General features: G+C 48.7%; 2 protein-coding genes across 6 annotated transcripts in view; one reads left to right on the forward strand and one right to left on the reverse strand.

Annotated features, from left to right (window-relative positions):
• DNASE1 (deoxyribonuclease 1) overlaps positions 1–23,323 on the forward strand; it is a 27,610-nt gene extending 4,287 nt beyond the window's left edge. The window contains exons 2-12 of one of the 5 annotated variants that reach the window (XM_036827199.1): positions 10,355–10,795; positions 12,999–13,151; positions 19,766–19,988; positions 20,447–20,594; positions 20,965–21,053; positions 21,238–21,321; positions 21,620–21,735; positions 21,934–22,046; positions 22,133–22,287; positions 22,658–22,754; positions 22,975–23,323. In XM_036827199.1, coding sequence (XP_036683094.1) covers positions 20,448–20,594; positions 20,965–21,053; positions 21,238–21,321; positions 21,620–21,735; positions 21,934–22,046; positions 22,133–22,287; positions 22,658–22,754; positions 22,975–23,028 — 855 coding nt within the window. In that variant the 5' untranslated portion in view covers positions 10,355–10,795; positions 12,999–13,151; positions 19,766–19,988; position 20,447 and the 3' untranslated portion in view covers positions 23,029–23,323. Of the gene's footprint in view, positions 1–10,354; positions 10,796–12,998; positions 13,152–19,765; positions 20,595–20,964; positions 21,054–21,237; positions 21,322–21,619; positions 21,736–21,933; positions 22,047–22,132; positions 22,288–22,657; positions 22,755–22,974 lie in introns of all 5 variants that reach the window. The other 4 variants (XM_036827200.1, XM_036827198.1, XM_036827201.1 and 1 more) reach the window with 4 other exon arrangements.
• Positions 23,284–24,432, reverse strand: part of TRAP1 (TNF receptor associated protein 1) — a 55,121-nt gene continuing 53,972 nt past the window's right edge. Inside the window, exons 17-18 of the mRNA XM_036827197.1 lie at positions 23,787–23,859; positions 23,284–23,582 (exon numbers count right to left, since the gene is read on the reverse strand). Of these exons, the coding sequence (XP_036683092.1) occupies positions 23,481–23,582; positions 23,787–23,859 (175 nt within the window). The 3' untranslated portion in view covers positions 23,284–23,480. The remainder of the gene's footprint in view (positions 23,583–23,786; positions 23,860–24,432) is intronic.

Genomic DNA, 24,432 nt, shown 5'->3' on the forward strand with positions numbered 1-24,432 from the left:
AACAACCCAATTAGAAAATGGACAGAGGGACTTCCCTGGTGGTGCAGTGGTTAAGAATCTGCCTGCCAATGCAGGGAACACGGGTTCGATCCCTGGCCCGGGAAGATCCCACATGCCGCAGAGCAACTAAGCCCATGCACCACAACCACTGAGACTGTGCTCTAGAGCCCGTGAGCCGTAGAGCCCGTGCGCCACAACTACTGAGCCCATGCGCCACAACTGCTGAAGCCCGCGCGCCTAGAGCCTGTGCTCTGCAACAAGAGAAGCCACCGCAATGAGAAGCCCACCCACCACAACGAAGAGTAGCCCCCGCTCACCGCAACTAGAGAAAGCCCATGTGCAGCAGTGAAGACCCAACACAGCCAAAAAATAAATAAAATTTTAAAAAATAATAATCTTTAAAAAAAAAAAAAAGAAAATGGGCAAAGGACTTGAATAGACATTTCTCCAAAGAAGATATATAAATGGCTAACAAGCACATAAAAAGATGCTTAACATCATTAGTCATAGAGAAATACAAATCAAAACCACCGTGAGATACCATCTCTCACCCATTAGGGCAGCCATTAAAAAAAAAGCCAAAACCCCCAAAACAGAAAACAAGTGTTGGTGAGGATGTGGAGAAATTGGAACCCTCATACATTCCTAGAGGTGCAAAATGGTGCAACTGCTGTGGAAACCAGTTTGGTGGTTCCTTAACAGGGTAAACATAGAATTACCATATGACCCAGTAATTCTCTTCTTAGGTATTTGCTCAGAAGAGTTGAAAAAAAGGTGTTCAGGACAGAGTGGTGACTTCCAGGCTCCTCACATGCGGAACTAGAAACCAGAAGTCCTGTTGCTGGTAGATAAGAAAGCAACTGACCCTTGTATATTAATCTTTTTTTTTAAAATAAATTTATTTATTTATTTATTTTTTGGCTGCATTGGGTCTTCGTTGCTGCATGCGGGCTTTCTCTAGTTGTGGCGAGTGGGGGCTACTCTGTTGCGGTGCACGGGCATCTCATTGTGGTGGCTTCTCTTGTTGCAGAGCACAGGCTCTAGGCGCACAGGCTTCAGTAGTTGTGGCTCGTGGGCTCTAGAATGCAGGCTCGATAGTTGTGGCACATGGGCTCCAGAGTGCAGGCTCAGTAGTTGCTCCGCGGCATGTGGGATCTTCCCGGATCAGGGCTTGAACCTGTGTCCCCTGAATTGGCAGGTGGATTCTTAACCACTGTGCCACCAGGGAAGCCCCTTGTATATTAATCTTGTATTGTCCAACTTTGACATAGTCATTTATTAGTTCTAGGAGGGTTTTTTTTATTGATTCATTGGGATTTTCTACATAGAGAATCATGTCATATATGTACAAAGACTATTTTATTTCTTCCCTCTCAATCTGTATAACTGTTATCTCCTTTTCTTGTCGTATTACCTAGGACTTCCAGTAATGGGAGTGGTAAAAATAAGGCATTCTTACCTTCTTCCTGATCTTAGCAAGAAAGCATCTAATTTCTCACTGTTAAGTATGCTGTTAGCTGAATGGTGTTTCATCGTGATAAAATATATGTAACATAAAATTTACAATTTTAACTATTTTTAAGTATACAACTCAGTGGCATTAAATGCTTTCACACTGTTGTACAACCATCGCCACTATCCACACACTAGCCACCTCCAGAACTTTTTCGTCATTCCATTTTGGGGACCTAGAAGTGAAGTTGCTAGATCATGGTAATTCTATGTTTAATTTTTTGAGGAATCTCAATACTGTTTTCCGCTGTGGCTGCACCATTTTACATCCCTATCAGCAGTGCACAAGGATTCCAATTTCTCCATATACTCATAAAAACTTGTAATTTTTTAAAAATGATAGCCATTCTAATGGGTGGATAGTGATAGTTCATCACGGTTTTGATTTGCATTTCCCTACTAATTAATGATAATGAGCATTTTTCATGTGCTTATTGGCCATTTGTGTATCTTCTTTGGAGTAATGTCTTCAAGTCCTTTGCCCATTTTTTTTTTTCTTTGCCCATTTTTAAATTTGGTTGTTTGGTTTTTGTTGTTTAGTTGTAGGAGTTCTCTATATATTCTGAATACCAGACTGTAATAAGATAAATGATTTCCAGATATTTTCTCCCACTTCATGGTTGTCTTTTCACTTTCCTGATAGTGTCCTTTGATGCACAAAGGTTTTTAATTTTAATGAAGTCCAGTTTACCTATATTTTCTTTTGTTGGTGATTTTGGTGTAATATCCAAGAAATCACTGCCAAATCCAATGTTGTGCAGTTTTACCCTATGTTTGCTTCTAAGAGTTTTATAGTTTTAGCTCTTACATTTAGGTCTTTGTCCATTTTGAGTTATTTTTTGTTATAAAATGAGGCAAGGGGCTAAGTTTGTTCTTTTGCATGTGGACATCCAGTTTTCCCAGTACCATTTGTTGAAAAGACTGTTCTTTCCCTGTTGAATAGTCTTGGCACTGTTGTTGAAAATCACTTGACCTTATGCAAGTGTTTATTTTTGGGCTCTTTATTATATTGGTTTATAAATCTGTCGTTATGCTAGTATCACACTGTTTTGATTACTGTAGCTTTGTACTAAGTTTCAAAATCAGGAAGTTTGAGACACACCTCCAACTTTGTTCTACTTTTTCAAGGTAGTTTTGGATATTTGGGGGTCCCTTGAGATTCCATATGAATTTTAAGACAGGTTTTTCTATTTCTGTGAAAAAAAAAAGTCATTGAGGTTTTGATAGGGATTGCTTAAATAGGCAGATAATTTCAGGTAGTACTAACATTAACAATATTAAGGACTTCTCTGGTGGTGCAGTGGTTAAGAATCCGCCTGCCAATGCAGGGGACATGGGTTCGAGCCCAGGTCCGGGAAGATCCCACATGCCATGGAGCAACTAAGCCCATGTGCCACAACTACTGAGCCTGTGCTCTAGAGCCCACAAGCCACAACTACTGAGCCCATGCACCTACAGCCTGTGCTCCACAACAAGAGAAGCCACCACAATGAGAAGCCCGCGCACTGCTACGAAGAGTAGCCCCTGCTCGCCGCAACTAGAGAAGGCCTGCGCACAGCAACGAAGACCCAACACAGCCAAAATAAATAAATAAATTTATTAAAAAAAAAAATTAAGTCTTCCAATCCGTGAACATGAGATGTCTTTCCATGTATTTATGTCTTTTTTAAATTCCTTTCAGCAATGATTTGTATTTTTTAGTTTATAAGTCTTTCACCTCCTTGATTAAGTTTATTCCCAAGTATTTTCTTTTAATTTATTTATTTTATTTATTTACTTGTTTTTGGCTGCGTTGGGTCTTCGTTACTGCCTGTGGACTTTCTCTAGTTGTGGCGAGTGGGGGCTACTCTTCGTTGCAGTGCGTGGGCTTCTCATTGTGGTGGCTTCTCATTGCGGAACACAGGCTCTAGGTGCGTGGGCTTCAGTAGTTGTGGCGCGCGGGCTTAGTAGTTGTGGCTCGTGGGCTCTAGAGCACGGGCTCAGTAGTTGTGGTGCATGGGCTTAGTTGCTCCGTGGCATGTGGGATCTTGCTGGACCAGGGACCGAACCCGTATCTCCTGCATCGGCAGGCAGATTCTTAACCACTGTGCCACCAGGGAGGTCCCCATATTCCCAAATATTTTAAATCTTTTTGATGCTATTGTAAATGGGATTGTTTTCTTAATTTCATTTTAGGATTGTTCATTTTTAGTGTATAGAAGTGCAACTGGTCTCTGTTGTTTTGTTTTTCTCTGTTACCACTGTACTCTATTATTTCCTTCCTCCAGCTAGCTTTGGGTTTAGTTTGCTTTTCTTATTTCCTTAAGGTGTAAAGTTAGTCTATTGCTTTGATATCTTTCTTTTTTTTTTTTATGAACTTATTTATTTATTTTTGGCTGCGTTGGGTTTTCGTTGCTGCTCACGGGCTTTCTCTAGTTGTGGCGAGCGAGGGACAGTCTTTGTTGCAGTGCACGGGCTTCTCATTGTGGTGGCTTCTCGTTGCAGAGCACGGGCTCTAGGCGCACGGGCTTCAGTAGTTGCGTCATGCGGGCCCTAGAGTGCGTGGGGCTTCAGTAGTTGCAAGCGTGGACTCAGTAGTTGTGGTGCACAGACTCTAGGGTGCTCGGGCTTCAGTAGTTGTGGTTCACAGGCTCTAGAGCGCAGGCTCGGTAGTTGTGGCACACGGGCTTAGTTGCTCCGTGGCATGTGGGATCTTCCCGGACCAGAGATAGAACCCGTGTCCCCTGCATTGGCAGGTGGATTCTTAACCACTGCACCACTAGGGAAGTCCATCTGTTCACTTTCCTTCATTCTTTTTTCTTTCTGATCCTCAGAGTCAATAATTTCATGTGTCTTCAAGTTCTCTGATTCTTTTGTCAGCCTGCTCAAATCTGCTGTTGAACCTCTCTATGAATTTTCTCATTCATTTATTATATTTTTCAGCTCCAGAATTTTGTTTGGTTCTTTGTTATAATTTCTCTCTTTGTAGATATTCTCATTTTGTTCATAATATCATTTTCCAGATTTGCTTTCCCTCTTTGTGTTTTCCTTTAGCTCTTTGAGCATATTTAAGATAGCTGTTAGAAAGTCTTTATCTGGTAAATCTCATGTTATGCTTCCTCCGGGATAGTTTTTGCCAGTTTATATTGTTCTTTGGATGAACCATGTTATCCTATTTCTTTGTTTGCCTTTTATTGTTTTTGTTGAAAGTTAGGTATTTGAAAAAAACAGCCACCTTTCCCTGTCCTTGCAGGCTGGCTCTGTTGTGCCTGGGCAGTCCTTCACTGATTGACTGGACTTGCTTTGAGCGTAGGGATCAGCCCAGGTGAAAGCTTAAGGTCGTCTCTGAGGATTTGTTTTGCCTGCGTCTGTGTGTGGCTTTTTTCATTTCCTCTTTATACACAGCTGTTTTTGAATGTCTTAACTTCCCAAGAGTCTCATCTCCAGCTTCTGTTTGTGGCCATAGGTTATCTATTGTATGTCTTCACTCATAAGCTCTTGCTTAAGGCATCTCAGAGTCTGAAATCCTTGTAGCCTTCATGATTAGTGCCTGTTGATTTTCTTTGCCTGAGATTCAAGTTAGGTGGACAGAGATCAGTCCTTCAGACAGTCCCAAGACTGGTTAGAACATTGCAAATAAGGTCAGCTCTACCCGGGAGGGAACTGGGAACTGGTCTGCTGCCTCCTCTAGACCAAGACACTGCCATGCCAAGGCGGGTGGGCACTGACTGCACATTCATTTGGTTGCTATAGACGTTTGACTGTTCTCCAGATCTCCTGTAAAGTTAGTTCAGCCAGTTTTGGATTGTTTTTTGTTGTCTCTGTGGGAACAAGGGCTTAGAGCTTCCTAGTCATCCATTTTGCTGATGTCACTCCTTACCTGTAGGTTTTTTGTTTTTGTTTTTTTAATATTTATTCATTTATTTGGCTGCGCCGGGTCTTCATTGCGGCATGCGGGATCTTTAGTTGCGGCATGCAAACTCTTAGTTCTGGCATGTGGAATCTAGTTCCCTGACCAGGGATCGAATCCGGGCCCCCTGCATTGGGAGCACGGAGTCTTAGCCCCTGGACCACCAGGGAAGTCCCAACCTGTAGGTTTTTTTGTGCATAATCTTTATCACATTAAGGAAGTTCCTCTCTATTCTCAGTTTGCTGAGTTTTTATGGTTTTTTTTTAAAACTATTGAATTTTGTGAAATGCTTTTTTTAATGTGTGTTGTTATGATCATGTGATTTTTCTTCTTTGGCCTGTCAGTGTGAGAATTTATCTTAATTGATTATTGAATGTTGAGCGAGCCTTTCATACCTGGAGTAAATTCCACTTGGTCATGATGTGTAATTCTTTTTATGCAGTGTTTGGATTTTATTTTATTTTATTTTTTAAAATTTATTTTTGGCTGTGTTGGGTCTTTGTTGCTGCGCGTGGGCTTTTCTCTAGTTGCAGCAAGCAGGGGCTATTCTTTGTTGCGGTGTGCAGGCTTCTCATTGAGGTGGCTTCTCTTGTTGCGGAGCACAGGCTCTAGGTGCACGGGCTTCAGTAGTTGTGGCACGCAGGCTCTAGAGCGCAGGCTCAGTAGTTGTGGTGCACGGGCTTAGTTGCTCCGCGGCATGTGGGATCTTCCTGGACCAGGGATCGAACACGTGTACCCTGCATCGGCAGGTGGATTTTTAACCACTGCGCCACCAGGGAAGTCCTTGGATTTTAATTGTTTATATTTTGTTGAACGTTTTTGTATCTATGTTCATGAGACAGATTAATTTGTACTTTCTTTTCTTGTAATGTGTTTTGGTATTAGAGTGATGCTGATGTCACAGAATAAGTTAGCAAGTATTCTCTCTGCTTCTACCTTCTGAAAGAGACTGTGGAAAATTGGTATAATTTCTTGTTAAATATTTGGTAGAATTTACCAGTGAACCCATCTGGGCCTGATGCTTTCTGTTTTGGAAGGTTATTTGTTCATTTCTTTGGTAGATCTAGGCCTACTCAGATTGTCTCTTTCTGTTTGTGTGAGTTTTGGCAGATTGTGCTTTCAAGGTTTGGTTCATTTCCTGTTAAGTCAGCGGTCCCCAACCTTTTTGGCACCAGGGACCAGTTTCGTGGAAGACAGTTTTTCCACGGACAAGGTGGGGAGGGAGGGTTGGTTCAGGTGGTAATGCAAGCGATGGGGAGTGATGCGGAGCGGCAGATGAAGCTTCGCTTGCTCGCTAGCCCACCCGCCTGCCTGCCCACCTGCCCCCCCACCGCTCACCTCCTGCTTTCAGCCCGGTTCCTAACAGGCCGCAGACCAGTACCGGTCCATGGCCCGGGGGTTGGGGACCCCTGCTCTAAGTTATTACATTTGTGGGCATAGAGTTGTTCATAGTATTCCTTTATTATCTTTTTAATGCCCATGGGATCTGCAGTCATGTCCCCTTTTCATTTTGGATATTAGTAATATGTGTCCTCTCTCTTTTTTTTCTTAGTTCAGCTAGTGGTTTACTGATGATCTTTTCAAAGAACTATCGTTTGGTTTCTTGATTTTCTCTATTTCTTGTTTTCGACTTCATTGATTTCTCCTCTAATTTTCAGTATTTCTTTTCTTCTGCTTACTTTGGAACTAATATGCTCTTCTTTTTTTTTTTAAATAAATTTATTTATTTATTTTTGGGTGTGTTGGGTCTTCATTTCTGTGTGAGGGCTTTCTCTAGTTGCGGCGAGTGGGGGCCACTCTTCATCGCAATGCGCGGGCCTCTCACTGTCACGGCCTCTCTTGTGGCAGAGCACAGGCTCCAGACACGCAGGCTCAGTAGTTGTGGCTCACGGGCCCAGTTGCTCTGCGGCATGTGGGATCTTCCCAGACCAGGGCTCGAACCCGTGTCCCCTGCATTGGCAGGCAGATTCTCAACCACTGCGCCACCAAGGAAGCCCTGCTCTTCTTTTTTTAGTTTCCTGAAGTGGATGCTTAGATTATTGAGTTCAGATATTTTTTCTTTTCTAATACATGGATTCAATGCCATTAATTTCCTTCTAAGCACTGTTTTCACTGCATCTCACAAATTTTGATAAGTTGTATTTTTGTTTTCATTTAGTTCAAAACATTTCTTAATTTCTCCTTTGATCTATGTGTTATTTGGGAATGTGTTATGTAATCTCCAAGTGTGTGGGGATTTTCCAGCTCCTTTTCTGTTACTGATTTCTGATTTAATTCTGTTGTGGACTGAGAGCATACATTGTATGATGTCTGTTCTTTTAAATGTGTTAATATATGTCTTACGTCCCAGAATGTTGTCTATCTTGGTGAATATTCCATGTGAACTTGAGAAGAATGAATATTCTTCTGCATGAAGTAGTCTATAGATATCTATTATATCCAGTTGATTGACGGTTTTGTTGAGTTCAGCTATGTCCTTTTCTGCCTTTTGGATGTGTCCATTTCTGTCATAGGGGTGTTGAAGTCTGCAGCTATAATAGTGGATTCATCTGTCTCTTTTTGCAGTTCTATCAGTTTTTCCTTCATGTATTTTGAAGCTCTGTTATTAGGTACATACACATTAAGGATTATTATGTCTTCTTGAATAGTTGGCCCATTTATTATTATGTAATGCCCCTCTTTTTTAAAAAATAAATTTATTTATTTATTTTTGGCTGCGTTAGGTCGTTGCTGTGTGCAGGCTTTCTGTAGTTGCAGCGAGCAGGGGCTGCTCTTCGTTGTGGTGCGCGGGCTTCTCATGGCAGTGGCTTCTTTTGTTGCGGAGCATGGGCTCTAGGCACATGGGCCTCAGTAGTTGTGATGCATGGGCTTAGTTGCTCTGTGGCATGTGGCATCTTCCCGGACCCGGGCTCGAACCCGTGTTCCCTGCATTGGTAGGTGGATTCTTAACCACTGCACCACCATGGAAGTCCTGAGTTGTGTGATCTTTTTCAGTGTTGATCTGATGTTCATCTCATACTGTGTGTTTTTGTATTTCAGATATTTATACCATCTCTAGAAGTTCCATTTAGGTTTTTTTATAGCTTCCATTTCTCTCATTATGCTCATGTTTCCCCCTACTTTCCTGAATTTATGAAACGTGTTTATAATATCTGTTTTATTGTCCTTGTCTGATAATTCCTTTATATCTGTCACTTCTAGGTCAGTTGCTATTGATTGCTTTTTCTTATGGTCATAAGTCATATTTTCTTCTTTTTCATATGCCAGGTATAGCAGTTGTCAATCCACCCTTCATCGCCGGCTTGTGATACTGGAACATTCCTCCCTTGCCAGCTAGCCTGATACTAACCTTTGTCAGTGGAGGGCGCTGGAGGAGAAAGGGCCTGTCATCCTGGTTCTTTGTGCTTTGCTCATTCCTGTTTTGTGACATTGGCTCACCCCCAGTGAATTTCTGTGGCACCTTCTCAGGCGGCTTCCTAGCTGCAAATTCAGCAGCACTTGCCTGGGTGCCAGCGATGAGGCTCTTTATATATTTGGAAGGGGGTAGGCACTTGCGTGGAACCCAGGCAAGTTCCATGGGTACCCCAGCTGGACTCTTGGCAGCTCTCTAGTGAGTTCATCAGCACCTCCACCCTGGTGGCTTCCCAGCACTCTCTGCAGACAGCTTCCCAGCTAATTCTGTTGGCACCCTCTCAGGTGGCTTTCAGCCCCCAGCCTTGGCCTGGGACAGCCCAGTAAACTTCACCATCCAGTGAGCTGTGATCTCGCAGCTCTGAGTCATTCTCTTGTATACCTCCCTTCACCCTAGGGTATTCTATAGAGTTCCCTTTTGGTTCCTTGTAGTTAATTCCCTATAAATAGTTAATAATTCTTTATACTAAATTTCCCTTGTTTAAAATGCCATGTGGTATCTGTCCCCTGGCTGTACCCTGATCAATAGACCTGGCAATTTCCTTATTGGCTACTAGACATTGTAAATTTATGTTGTTGGTTGCTGGGTTTTGTTGTATTCCTTCAAATAGTATTAATCTTGGTCTGGCACCCAGTTAAGTTCCTTGGCATCAGTTGATCCTTTAGAGGATTGCTCCCGAGCTGCGTTAGGGTGGTCCAGAGCTGCCTTTGGTCTACAGCTAATTTAGCTTCATTACTAAGGGTGATGCCCTTCTGAGGATTCTACCCAATACCCTGTGAATGAGGAAGTCTTTCCATGGTGGCTTGTGGGAACACAGTTTATTCCCTTCCTGTATGAGCTCTGGGGATTGTTCTGTCTGCTCCTTTCCAGGGGTTCTTGCCCCAGCCTCCTCACATAGTTTTTCTTACACAGGTACAGACTTGTCCTTAGCTGAAGACACGAGGGAATCCTCTTTGGATCCTGGAGCTCTGCTTTCTGTACGGCCCCCTGCTCCCCAACATTTTGCTGTACACATTCTAGCCACCTGGACCTCCCTGACCTCCTCAGTGTCTCGTCCACTCAGGAGACAGCCAGGTCTGAGTTTCCTTTCCCTGCACTGTAGCCTAGAAACTGCCTCAGCTATGGCTGGTCAGTCATAGGGCCCAGAGTTCCCTGGCGGTCCAGTGGTTAGGACTCGGTGCTTTCATTGCTGTGGGCCCGGGTTCAATGCTGGTTGGGGAACTAAGATCCCACAAGCCACATGGTGCAACACCACCCCCCCTCCCCGCCCCACCACAAACACACAAAAATCATAGGGCTCAGTGTGTTGGTGTCCCTTCTCCCTGGGATCACTGTCCTGTACTTATCCAGTGACTGAAAACCATCACATCATCTCTTGTCCAGCTTTCTTGTTGTTTAGGGCCCCTGTTACTCCATCTTGAATGAGTGAATAAACACACAAACAAATGCAACAGCCTGATGAAATTTCAGGACAAGTTGGTACCCTGTAGCTAAGTTGACTGACATTATTAACGCTCCCTTTTTTCTTCTTTTTAAACCAGTCACATGTGAATGGGAGCAGCAAGATGGCACAGGCTGTGAGGGAGTGACATGGTGGCAGTCTGGTGTTGGCTCCCCAGCAAATTTGCATTTTACCTGCTTTCCGCACTGTGTCATTTGTGGGCTGAGGCACCTGCGAAGATCAGTGCCTCCTCACAGGAGCCCAAGTGAGGAAACAGCCGATCACCAATGCATTTGCGTAGGCCTCCTCTATGGCCTGCTACGACTTCAGCAGTCTTTGGATGATGGAGAGCCAGACCGACAAGGACCCGCCTCAGGCCCCTCTGGCCTTGGCCAGAGGACCAGGTGGGAGTGCGCTGGACTGGGCTCATTCCTGGCATCCTGAGGTCATCGCTGCTCCTGCCTGAGGCCCTGTCCCTTGACTGGCGGCTATGCTTTTATGCAGGCCCTGGGGAAGAGAGTCTGGAAAGCCAGCCTCACAGGTAAGTGGACATGTTTTCTAAGCTGGTATAGAAGTGGGGTGAGATCCAGTGCCATTCCCCAGAGCCCTGAGCCCTACGATTCCTGAGGAGGCAGAGGTCTCTGCGGCTGCCTTTCCTGTTCTCCTGGGGGCACATTCTCTTCTAGTAGCCAGGAATCTACATGCCTCAGGCCTCCTCACTGGGGCAGTGTCTGGACCTTTGGGTAGAGAAGTGGGGGCAGGGCCCTATGTCTGCCCACATTTGGCAGGCCCTTTGGGGAGCCCTCACACTGGTGGGGGGCCTGGGCAGGACAAGTGCAGCACCCTTCCCTCACAGCAGGCCCGATGAGGTGACTGCCCTGGAGGCTGGGTAGGGGGAAGCTGAGGCGCGGGGGGAGAATGGTTCAGTGGGAGCCTTTCTCCTCACATGACTGAGCCCCCCACAGGCTCTCACTGCACGTGTCCCCACCCCCAAGAGAAGCTGAGTTATAGGAACATTACAGCTCACAGCTTCCCGTGGTAGTAGGGGCAGGGAGAAGTACCCAGGGGAGCTCAGGGACCGTGGTCTTCTCCTCACTGGTGGGGCCACATTGCTCAATGTCCTATACTCTGAGGTCCGGAGGTGCTTAGAGAATGGAGGGTGAGCAGAGGCTGATGATTAGTAGGCATGGTGACCAGGGGAGGTAGGGAAGACATGGTACCAGCCTTACCTAGCTGCTCATCCAGGAAGGAGTAGGCAGAGTTGGAAAGACACACTGCACTTGGGACTCAGGTCTAAGGGTCTGTGGTGAGAGCTGTGGTGGCTACTGCATCGTGGGGCTGTACCATACACGGGCATCGGCCCCTGGGGCCATAGATCCTCGTGAGAGTCCTGCTGGGCTCCGGCTCAGGCGTGGGCAGCCTCCTCCTCTCCATGGAGATGGGCCCGCACCACCTCCTCTCTAGGGTCAATCCTCAGCCTTTGCCTGGGACTTCCAGGACAGGACGGAGTTGTTCTGAGCTCTCTGCTATCTGGCTGCGCTTTACCTGAGTATCGTTCTGACGGCCATTTACCCCACGGGAAGCCTCCTTCCCCTCTGCTCCCCTCCTGTTAGGAGCTGTAACTTTGGTGCTCCCTTATCACTCTTGGTTACGTGTCTCCATCCCACGAGGATTTGGGATGTGGAGGCTGAGGAGCCTGGGCCAGTGGCAGAAGCCTGTTCCTTTACTTAGTCATCAGGGAGGACCAAGTCGGGCTCCTCTTGTGTGAGATGCTCACACTTAAATGGGCACAACCAGAGCAGCTGAAGAGGTTGGAGCATCTAAAGACATTGTTCTGTCAAAGTCCCTGCCTGACATTCATCTTTTCATTCAGCAAGTAGTTGGTGAGCACCTGTCAGGCCTTGTTTAGGTGCTGCTACATAAGCCCCAGCTCTTGTGGGACTTATGTCCAGTGGGATGAGACTGAGCATACATTGTATGTTAGATGTGATTGGTGGGCAAGAAAAAATAAGCAGGGTAAAGGAGATAGAACAGTGGGACAAAACCTGCTACTAAGTAGGATGCTATGGTAGGGTGACATCTGGGCAGAGGCTCAAGTCAAGGGAGGGACAAACCATGTAGCCATCTGGAGGCAGAGTGCTCAGGTAGAACAGTGCAAAGGTCCTGAGGCAGGATCCCCTTTGGGAAACATTGTTGAAACTGTCAATGTGAAATAAACTATAGTGTCTATAGATAAGCCCCGTGGCTGGTCCTGGGCAGGAAGCACAGCAGGTACTTACAGTTCTCAGAAACCAGCATTGCCCATCTGGCTAAGGGTGCAGAGTCCCCAGAAAGGAAACAGGCCTGGAGCTGGCAGTCTGCAGGCCCCAAGTCTTCTTCTCTAGGAGTGAGGTAGTAAACCTGAGCTGAGGACAGATGCTCCATTCTCTGAGGAGCTGTAGAACAAGTTTATGGAATGTAGAATTGCTATGTCCTGACACTACGCCATCTTCACTTTTAGGAGTGGGCTGATGAGAACAAATGCTGTGGGTTTCAGACAGGATATGGAGATCTTCAGTCCCAGAGACTCTTGGTCGGGCAGGAAGGGATGGTCTGTTTCCCTTCTGGCCGCCTCTTATTGGGTGGCATACCTCTGCACAGGACATTTATAGCTCAGAGATGTCCACGCGGCCTGCTAGTTGGACCAGCTTGCCTAGTTATCAACCATATCCTCTCCAGCTCTCTACTTCAGTGACTCATTCCAGGTAATGAAAACAGACTGCTTCTGGCAATGGAGTGGCTTATGGCAGACCAATGCCTGATGAGGACTCAAGGAACTGGCCATAATTCAGAAGGCATCTGCTTGTAGGACTGGAGCACTACCCTGGCACCCGCAGCTCAGAGGGGAGCTTGAAGAGGTGAGTCCTATTTCCTGCACTGGCTTCTCCCTTTGGGGCTGGGCAGGGGCAGCTGCTCAGAGGCAGAGAAGCCAGAGGAGCTCCGCGTAATCTTGCGGGACTGGGGAGACTGAGCTGGGGGTTTGGGCCTGCTGAGGCAGTGGGACCTGAGGGCCAAGATCCCTGAGAGGAAGGAGGCCAGAGAAGCAGAAAGTGGCTAAAAAAGCAGAGCTGGCTTTTTGGCAGTTTCATGATGCTAGGGAAGAGTTCAGAGCCTGCCAAGGAGGAATGGCCCTAAGAAATACCAGGCTCTCAGCTTGGACCTTTGGGGACCACTGGTAGATTGGACTTTACAAGGACTGTGGAATGAGTTTAGCGTTAGCTGAGCCCTGGAGTGGCTTGAGGTGGCCTTCCCCTCTGCTGCCCACCCTGGAGGGAGACACCATCCTGATCCTCAACCATTCTGTCACACACAGTGCCTGACACTCTGTCAAGTTACTAGGCACACTGAGAAACAGGATGGGGGGAGTGGGGGGGAAGAGTGACAGACCCACAGGAAGTAAGATATTGGAGTTAGCAGACATGGACTTTAAAATAACTAACATATTGAAATAGGTAAGATGGAGAGTTTCACAGAGAATTAGAATTCATAAAAGATTAAATGAAAATTCAAAGTGCAATAACTGAAATTTAAAATTCAGTAGGTGGATTTAAAAGTAGACGAGAGACAGCTGAAGAAAGGACTAGTGAACTGCAAGATAGATCAATAGAAAATATCTCTGCAAACCCCACCGTGACCAGCTCGCACTATCCTGTGAGCTTCCTTGTCCTGGGCCCTCTGAGCCCTTCCGTAGACCCGTTGGGCAGTGGCGGGGGGGCCTGCTGAGGAGACTCTTTGTGCTTGGGAGAGACTGAGGGGGCTTGGGAATTTGGGGATCGCTCTCCATTGCAGCCTTGTTGGAAACATTACCAGCACATTGGGAGTCTAGTCATTGGACCTCCATGACTCTAGTGAAATCTTTAAGGGTCTTAGGCAAAAGGGACATGAGCTTGTTTGTGCTCATGGGCTCAGGCTAAAGGTATAATAATCTCTCCAACATACACCTTAGAAAATGCCTTTGGTGGGACGGGGAACCAAGGAAGGCTTGTCTGTGATTTGCAAGGGGTGTGCACATTGCTACTCAGGCTTGTGGACCATGGAACCCGAGTGCTCCCTGTTCCACTGACATGATGGGCACTGGCGTAGCTGGGGGTGAGGGAGCAGGGTCGGGGCTGTGCTGAGCTTGACCTTGAAACTTGTGGATTGTAGCAGTTCACACGCATGTTCTGAGAAATTTTCCATCCTGGGTTAATGATTTCCTTATAATGAACAGAAATAAATTCAAGAGGGATGGTGAGCTAAGGTGGGGTCATGGGCCAAGGCCAGTGGCTGAGCTGAGAGATGACTGCTGACCTGCACAGGCGGTCTAACATGGATTAAAGCAATGTCACAGCAAAGACATTGGCCTTTTATCTCAAGTAAAAGATGGAAGCCCCTTTGTCCTCTAAAATGCTCTGTCTTGGGGTCAGCAAACACCCCTTTTGAGGGGAGAGGAGGAATCCAGGTCAAATCTGGGTGAGGGAGGACACAACAGCCACTGGCTCCTGGGAGCTTCTGGTCAGCTCAGGACAAGTGCCCAGAAGCCACTTGGACGCCCTGCGGTGTCTCCTGTGCTTCAGGAGAGGAAGCCATGCTGGGTTCTCTCTGGAGGGTCCATGAGGAAGGGATGTTCTCTCACATGGGAGGTGGCGGGGCAGGAGGTGAGGAACAGGTGAGCACAGAGCCTTCTACCTTCCAGGCATTGTTTTAGGCCTGGTCAGTTGCATGGATGAGATAGACAAGGTCCCTGCTCCTGTGCAGATTGTCTTCTAGTCCAGAGGCCGCCTTCAACTGGTGTAAGCAAGTAAGAGCAAACACTAAAACAAGGAAAACAAGTGATAAGGGTCATGGAAAAGATGACATTGGGACCACGCTGGTGGCAGGGTTGGGTTGGGAAGAGGGCAACCTCCCTGAAGAGGTGATGGTGAGCTGAACTGGAATGACAGGGTGGGTAGCTCTGCGTGCAAAGCGGCGCCCTGAGCTGGCATCGCACAAGTCCTGGTAGGCCCCGGCTTTCCTCATAAGGACAATGAGAAACCGATGACAGATTTTTTAAAAAAATTATTTATTTATTTGTTTGGCTGCATTGGGTCTTAGCTGCGGCACACAGGAACTTCGTTGCGGCATGTGGGGTCTTTAGTTGCGGCATGTGGGATCTAGCTCCCTGACCAGGGATTGAACCCAGGCCCCTTGCATTGGGAGCATGGAGTCTTAGCCACTGGACCACCAGGGAAGTCCCCCGATGACAGATTTTAAGCAGGAGAAAAAGGTGATCTGATTGCACATTTGCAAGATGTGCTGCGTGCTGTGTGGATACTTGGATTGTGGGGAGAGTTTCTGGGAGCAGGGAGACCAATGGGTGGATTTGCTTGTGTTCAGCGAAGGACAGGTATCACAGCTGCAGAACCAGAGGGGACTGTAGACTCAGGATGCATTTGGGGTGGGGCTGAGGGAAAGCAGGGACCCAAATGAGCCTCAGGTATCTGAGCATCTGGGTGGAGGCAGGGCCATAGTGGGAGGGGGCATACCCACTGTGTATGTCAGATCTAGAGGTTCCCAAACTCGCAGTTCAGAGCACCTCTAGTTAAGGTTCAGTAATTATTTTAAGGGACTCATAGGCCAAAAGAAGTACCTAATAGTTCCATTTTTAGATACATAAGTCCAAACAAGTTAAGTATTGACATCCTAGCAACTTACAGTAGATATTTGGAAAATAATGTAAACTTAAAATTTTTTTCACTTAATTTTTAAGTAACTGTAATTATGGGTGGAACGTGTGCCTGTCGGCTCTTCTTGAATCTTGGAATCAGATTGGACACTGCCACCCTTGTTGCTTTTTCCACATTGATTCTTACACAGTAATTGCTTTTTCAGTAACTGCCAGAAACCTAGCTTTGCAGACATGAAATAGCGGAAAGGAGTGTAGCAAGATATGATGTTGAAACCATGAAGTGTTCAGAGGTGTTTATTAGTATCACCGTTTTCCTCAAAAGTAAAAGGCATCCTGCTGTGCCTGCAAGTTCACTGTGGGCTGGGGGTTCTTCAGTGCATTGTTTAGAAACTGCAGCTCTGTGCCCTTCCCTCTTCCCTCTGGGTCTGTGGACGTCCTCTCTCCTGGGCCACATGTTGGTGTGCAAGTCACCCCCCACCCCCCACCAATTCTTTGGGATGGCTCACTGGGTCTTGTGGCACTCACTGTTGCCCTCACAGCCCAACAGCCTGCACATGGCAAATGTCCCTTTGAAGCTATTGTGTTCCCAGCTTCGGTGCTTAGAGGATTTTTTTCTTTATCCTTTGATTTTATTTATTTACTTTTTATAAATTTATTTATTTATGGCTGAGTTGGGTCTTTGTTGCTGTGCACGGGCTTTCTCTAGATGCAGCTAGCAGGGGCTACTCTGTTGCGGTGTGCGGACTTCTCATTGTGGTGGCTTCTCTTGTTGCGGAGCATGGGCTCTAGGCGGGCGGGCTTCAGTAGTTGTGGCTCACAGGCTCTAGAGCACAGGCTCAGTAGTTGTGGCGCACGGGCTTAGTTGCTCTGCGGCATGTGGAATCTTCCTGAACCAGGGCTCAAACCCGTGTCCCCTGCATTGGCAGGCGGATTCTTAACCACTGCGCCACCAGGGAAGCCCTATCCTTTGATTTAAAACGCCTCAGAACTCAAGACCTGACTCCAACTTAATTACTTCAGTGTGATGCGTCATTTCCCCTTCCTGTATCTGAACAGGTTTAGTTTAACTAAAGAGGGTGGCAGACTCTCAGGGTTGATGTAAAAATAGCTCACCCTGATCAGAGAAAGCGGTCTGCTGATGTGACATTGAAAAATGCCAGCAGCACTGGGCTTCCTCCCTTCCCTGGCACCCATTCTGTCTCTGCTGTGGAGCTGGGCGCAGGAGGAGTGTACCCCTGACTCTGCCATTGGTGTTGGGTTTGGCCCTGTCACCTGCTAAGACCAAAAGAATGTGGGCAGAAGTAGCAACATGCAAATTTTGAGCCTAGGCTTCTGGAGGCATCATGTATTTCTGTTCACCTCTCTGGAAGTTTCCACCTTCCACCATGTTAGAAGAGCATACCCTGGCTAGCTGAAGCCCCTTCAGCTTAGTGCCTCCCCCCACAGAGGGAGGCCCAGGGAGCAGAGCCCTCCCAGCTAACCTACAGACCTGTGAGCATGAGAAAAAAAATGCATACTGCCATACGTATTGAATTCTGGGGTCGCTTGTTACACAGCAACAGCTGACTGATACAAATGGAGAAGACGTCCATGAGGGAAAGTTAAAAGGGTGATGGAAATATAACAGCTGAGAAGGTTACTGGTCTTAGGGATAAGATGAATTTTTAAGATGTGAAATGATTCTTCTGTAGAATAATGTTATGTCTGTTGATCCTTAAGACAAACCTAAGAGGAAAGCAGTGACAGTTTTATCCCCATTTTATAGATGAAGACATTGAGGTTCAAAGTGGTTGAAGGTGCGGTGGGTGAGCCTGGTCTAGGCCCCAAATCCCTGACTCCTGGGCCAGGCTCTTCCCAGCTGTGCTGCCTGCCTCTCTTGTGGGCCCGACTTAGAGCAACCAATATGGCAGCAGAGCTTGGCACTTCATGCAAGTGAGGCCACCGTTGGGACCTTTCTTCTGACAGGTTGGGGAGGGAGGGCACCTCCCAGAGAAGGGGCAGCATTTGGTTGAGAGGGGGACAGGGGTGCCAACAGACAGGTGCCTGTGTCCCACATGCTGAAAACTGGGGGGTCTGGGTGTCTTCTGTGTGAGCCATGGCTTTGCCGCCTACTGGTTTGCTCTCATGCTCCCCTCAAAAGGTCTGGCAACTGTGTGTCCAGGAAAGGTACCTATGGAAGAAAAGTGTCAAGGCACCTACACTGAATACATTGATGGTCTTGCCTGGTGGTTGGGGTCTGGATTTTGACACACTTGAAGCCTCGGGGATTTTAAACAGGAGAGTCAGCAATCAAACCTTTGCAAAAGGCTGCAGTGGGGCTTCTGGCAGCTTGAGGGCCAGGCCACGTGGCCCCACGTTGTAGATGCCTTATCAGAGTACACACGAGCTGACTGGCATTCCTACTGACTGCTGGAGCTGTCCGTCAGCATGTTCTCATTACTTCAGGGGGTTCTGGTCTTGTTGAAGTTGGTTTACTTTCTGAGTTGCTTTTAATCCCTCTGTGTCCTACTTCATGACCAGCTGACCACATCCATGGCACTTTGATTTTGACCTTGGCTCCTGCTGACTGCTCCCCTCAGGCCCCTCCTGCTCCCTGACCCCCAGTCCCCCGTAGCCCTACACTCCCCTTAATACTGCAAGACCCTTCCTTTCCAGAGAGGGACCCAGCCTTCCCAGTTGCAGGGCTGTCCTTGGAGACCACAACCCCCAACCCCCAAATGGGGCAGAGCCCCCATGGATGGGGTGATGGGCTGAATAATACCCCCCAAAATATATCCATGTCTTAATCCCTGCAAACTATGAATTTCACACGGCAAAAAAGGATCTCAAGATGGGGAGACAGTCCTGGATTATCTGGGAGGACCCTAAACTCAATAACCTGTATCTTTGAGGGGGGAGAATCGACACAGAAGAGAAGGCAATGTAATGATGGAGGCAGAGACTTAAGTGATGCGGCCGTAAGCCAAGGAACACCAGGAGCCTCCAGAAGCTGAAGAGGCAGGAAGGGTCTCCCCCAGTTCCTCCAGAGTGTGTGCAGCCCTGCCACACCTTGTTTCAGCTCAGTGAAATGGATTTTGGACTCTGGGCTCTAAGATTATTAGAGAATAAGTTTCTGTAATTTTAAGCCACCAAGTTTGTGCGGACTTGTTACAGCAGCCACAGGTAATGAATACAAATGGGAAAGCCAAGGATTCCAAATGAAATGACTGGACCCAAGGCCTGGCACAGACCCTCAGCTGCTGCCTGACAGTGTCCTTATGACCCGGCCACTCCTGTCACCTGCGCGTGAAATGCACAGGCTCTCCACAAGAAGGCTTCCTGCTGCCTTGCTGGCAAGTGAGGTGGACTCTGCGGCCCCTGTCCCTCCTTGGTGCCCGGTGCCCACAGCCCTGCAGCCCCCGATGCTGCATCTCATGTGCGCCCTGTTGAGAGCCCCGACTTCTGGCCAGGGTGCTTGCGCCCTCACAACTGAAGGATTAGGAAGCAGGGGTTGGAGTTGGTGAGAGATGGGGTCCTGGGAGAGCAGCCACCATGGGCTCCATTTGCAACATGGAATGTCTGGCTTTGGCTGCTGGCTCCAAGGTCACCTCAAGTCCTGCAGCCAGGAGTAGCCAGTGCATCTGCTCCCCACCCCTGGGAGAGCAACTTGGGCAAAGGACACAGAGCCTTTGGCTTTTTTTTTTTTTTTTGACTTTTTAAAACCAAGTGCAAGTATCAGGTGCTCTTTACAGCAGCAAGGACCTGTACCTCTTGAAATAAACACATGCCAGCTACCCACCTGCTGGGAAAGCCACACAGGCAGCGCTATTGTTCTTTGTCCTCCAGGTGATACCCTGGGAAAGGTCACAGCTGCCTAAACCTTTAAAACCCCAGGTGGGACGAACATTTCCTGTTGTGAGGATTTGGAGCTGCAGCAGCTCACAGTTGTGTTTCTTAACACTTTGTGGATTTTTTGTTAAAGCGGCGAAAGGAGAAAATTGGTACCGAAGAGTATCAATTCTTGATTCTTGGCAGAATTCCTGTTGTCTTTGTGAAAGTCAAGTTTCAGGTGAGTGTGCCTGGTGCCCCAAGGGCTGTGTGACCGGTGGCCTGTGGAAGGTGGGTACCAGGCCCAGAAGCCCCGTGGAGTCCCTCTTGGTGACCGTGGCCACCCTGGGAAGAGCCCTGACCAATCCCGGAGGGGAGGGCGGCTGGAGCGGGGAGGGCGGTGAGCTGGTGCCCCCCCCACAGCGGCAGGGGCTTCCTAGGCTGGCGACCCTCACAGGGGCTCATCTGCTGGCAGGTGAGGAGTGAGAAGATCCAGTGCCTGTTACTTGGCGCTTGGTGTCTGGCTCTGCACGCTGGTGAGAGGGCTCAGAGGCTCACCCTGGCCTGCTCGGCATAGCCCACAAAGACAGGGTTTACTCAGCCTCGGGCTCTACCAGCTCTGCCCAGCTGGACTCAGGGAGGCCAGGGTGCTGAGTCTGCCACCCTCAGGCCCACATGTGAACATTTCTCCTGCTTCAGAATGAGGGGTGCCAGGCTGATGGGGGTGCTGTTCGCCCTGGCTGCCTTGCTGCAGCAGGCCCTGTCCCTGAGAATAGCAGCCTTCAACATCCGGACTTTTGGGGAGACCAAGATGTCCAATGCTACCCTCTCCAACTACATTGTGCAGGTAAATCCAGGCTGGCCTGTCCCCAGGGGACTCAGGGTGGGGTAAGGGGAGGGCCCTCTAACAGGCCATGGGAACCCTGGGCCAGTGGTCAGTCCTGAGGGTGATCGGCAGTGGTGGTGATCGGGGGAGGGGATTGAAAGCCTCTGGTCTCAGCCCACCTGTCAAGGGGACAGGTCCTTGTCACTGCTGTGCCGTGCACGGCTGGAGGTGGTGGGACGTCTGGCACGTCCCAGGCAAGTCCCAGGCCAAGCCGTGACAGGAAGGTGTCTGGGAGGAGCAGGTTGGCCCTGTGACTCACAGCAGGCAGGCTCGGATGCCTCAGTCTCCACCCAGCCTGCCCTGCTTAGCAGTACTGTGGCCTTGTCCCCAGATCCTGAGTCGCTATGATATCGCCCTCGTCCAGGAGGTCAGAGACAACCACCTGATGGCCGTAGGGAGGCTGCTGGACAAACTCAACCAGTGGGTGACAGTGGGGTCCCAGGAGGCGTGGATGGGAGAGGGTATGCCACTTCAGCAAGGCCCCAGAGATAGGGATGTGGGCAGGAGCCCTGCTATAGATGTATAGGTGGCAGGAGGGTCCCCAGGGACTCCCCCCCCCCATCCCCGACTCCCACCGACCGGGACATTTGTTTCTTCAATCCAGGGATGACCCAAACACCTATCACTATGTGGTCAGTGAGCCGCTGGGACGCAACAGCTATAAGGAGCGCTACCTGTTCCTGTTCAGGTAGATTGGGTCCCCTCCTCAGAGGGTGCCGACTGGAGGCTGGGGTGTGCTCTAGAGAGCCTGTGAGCCCCTCCCCTCCGGGTGTGGGGGCGAGAACTGGGGCCACAGAGCAGGGCCCTGAGCTGGCCTCACAGCCTGTGCAGAGGCAAGGGAACATGGCAGGAGCTCCAGGCCAGTGGGTCTGTGCGGTGCTAAGGCCGGGCCCCCTGCCCACCTGGACATGGCAGAAAGTGACTTTACCAAGACAAGGTGGTGCCCTGGCCCAAGGCTAACTGCCCTCTGGCCCGGCCTTCTGCAGACCCGACCAGGTTTCCGTGCTGGACAGCTACCAGTACGATGATGGCTGTGAGCCCTGTGGGAATGACAGCTTCAGCCGAGAGCCAGCTGTGGTCAAGTTCTCCTCCCCCTTCACACGTGAGTGCCCCGCCCAGCCCTTCCCAAGACACCTGGAAAGCTGTCTCGTGCTGCAGCCTACACCCTTTGTGCTTTGGTCTTACATTGGAGTTACTTAGGAAAATGTCCACCCTCAAGGACTGGCTCAGGTGTCCTCCACCCCAGCCTGACTCATGGCTGAGCCCAGCCCACACCGGCTCAGTGTGACTGTTTCCACAGAGATCAAGGAGTTTGCCATTGTTCCCCTGCACGCGGCCCCATCGGATGCGGTGGCTGAGATCGACTCTCTCTATGATGTCTACCTGGATGTCTGGCAGAAGTGGGACTTGGAGGTGAGGCAACCACCACCCCCATCCCCAGCATTGGGCTCTGGGGCCCCCATTCTGCCCTGGGCTAACCAGTGTGTGTCTCCTGGTAGAACATCATGTTGATGGGTGATTTCAACGCTGGCTGCAGCTACGTGACCCCCTCGCAATGGTCATCCATCCGCCTGCACAAGAGCCCCCACTTCCAGTGGCTGATTCCTGACACTGCCGACACCACCGTTACATCCACGCACTGTGCCTATGACAGGTGAGCAGGGCCCAGGCCCACACTGAGCCCGCAGGCAGGGATGAGGGAGCCTCCATGACCAGCTTCAGAAATGGTTCCCAAGCCCTGTGACACACACCCTCTTGAGCTTCACTCAGTCCACTTAGGAAATGGAATGAAAGGAGCGGCATTTTTTAGTTTGGGGGTGAAGCACATTTAGGGATAACACTACACTGGCAGGTATGTGGGTTGGTCAGTGGTGTGCAGTTTGGGGCCTAGGTTGCTCAGCTCAGTGTGTTGGGGTGACAGTGAGTGAGGAGCTGGGGGTACATGCTGGGATCCGAGGTGTAAGTAAGTGCACAGAGCTAGACAGTGGGCTGAAGGGGACCTTCTCTTGTGTCTGATGCTGCAGGATCGTGGTTGCAGGACCTCTGCTCCAAGGTGCTGTGGTTCCCAACTCAGCCGCTCCCTTTGACTTCCAAGCTGCATACGGACTGAGTGACCAGACCGTAAGTGTCCTGGTCACGTAGCTCTAATAGGGGCGTGGGACACAGGAACATAGGCCTGGACCCACTGCTTTTTTCATTGACTTGAAAGAGCCACTTGTCTGTGGCCCTGGGCGCCTCTTGGTCTCCTTTTCCCAGGCCCAAATCCCGACTGGCCTCAGGAGCATGAGTGCAGAGTACTAGATATCTGGGCGTCCCTGTGCTCATGGCTGTCTCCCCACAGGCCCTAGCCATCAGCGACCATTACCCGGTGGAGGTGACACTGAAGAGAGCCTGACGTGAGTGAGGCCTGGCCGGCGACCTCCGCTCTGCAGCCTGTTGCCAAGAACTGAGACGACACAGCCAAAGGCTGGGGATGGAGTTTAGGAAACCAGTGCCTGGTCCTGAGTGCCCCTGCCCCTCCCCACCACCGTGGCAGCTGGAATTAGAGGAAGGGGACGGAAGGTAGACTTTTCCTCACTGTACCCACTTCCATTGTAAGCTTGGAGGTTGTGTCACCAGAGCACCCCACCTTCTCAGTCTGGACAAAAAGTCTAAGAAATACCTTTTAAGTAAATCTCATCTCAAAAGCAGGTGTTCTCATCAGCAGCATCCAGTCCTTCCTGTGTCATCGTCCCCATTCCCTGCCCCCCCACCATGACTGGTCTCAGACTGCCTTGTCCCACGGTTCCATCTGTCCCCTCTCCTGCAGCCCTAACGCTGCAGGAGGACCTGGGGCTTTCACAGCTGTCAGTGTCGGTCCAGGGCCTTGATGAGCAGGTGGTTCAGGCGGCTGACCATGGGTCGGGGGTCGTCGACGAGCCCCGCTGTGATCATGGCATTCTCGTAGATCTGAAAGGCAAGGCAGCACCTCGTTGTTAGTGGGTGGGTGAGCGAGGCCTGGTCCCAACCCAGGGACCTCAAAGAGAGAAGTAAGGAAGAGCACTGTTCTGTTTAAAACAGAGTTTTAGAGGAAACCTCAAAGGAATAGGCAGCCTCCTGAAGCTGACAGCCCCATGCCTCAGTTTACTCTTCGCATTTCTCCAGCAGACTCACCTGATCCACCAGCAGCTGGGCCAGGTCAGGCTCGCTATCTCTCAGCTGACTGAGCTTCTTGATGAGTGTGTGCCTGAACACAGAAACCACCAGAAGTTATTAGCTCAGGGCTGGGGGTGCACACAGCCTGACAGCCTCTAACTTTTTGTGTTCCAGTGACTTTTCTGAAATGTTGGGGTTATCAGGACATGCAAAAAAGGGTAATAGAAAGGTCCAGTATAAAAAATAAAGCACATAAAAAATTTTAAAATGATCAATTATAGATTATATACCCAGAAAACCCAGCAAAAGTTTTGATATTAAATTGATATAAATGAACCACTACTAAGGTAAAGAAAGATGAGTTTAATATATGAGAAGACATATGTTAGTTCTTGGATAAGTGGACCATAAATAGAAGTGAAACTTTCCTTAAATTAATCCACGTTTAATAGGATTCCTTTACATTAAAAGACTCATATCTAAAACATCTAGTATAAAATTTATAAAGAAAAGTAAACATGGAAGAACAGTTAGAGGAGGAAGTCCCAGTTAAAACATAAAGCTCCAGTAATTAAACAGTTCTGGAAAATGAAAAGTAACAGCTCAGTGCAACAAAGTGGACAATGTATAAATGGCCCAATTCATATAGGAATTTCGTTAGTAC

Source organism: Balaenoptera musculus, chromosome 15, assembly GCF_009873245.2.
Source record: "Balaenoptera musculus isolate JJ_BM4_2016_0621 chromosome 15, mBalMus1.pri.v3, whole genome shotgun sequence".
NCBI classification, from domain to species: Eukaryota; Metazoa; Chordata; class Mammalia; order Artiodactyla; family Balaenopteridae; genus Balaenoptera; species Balaenoptera musculus.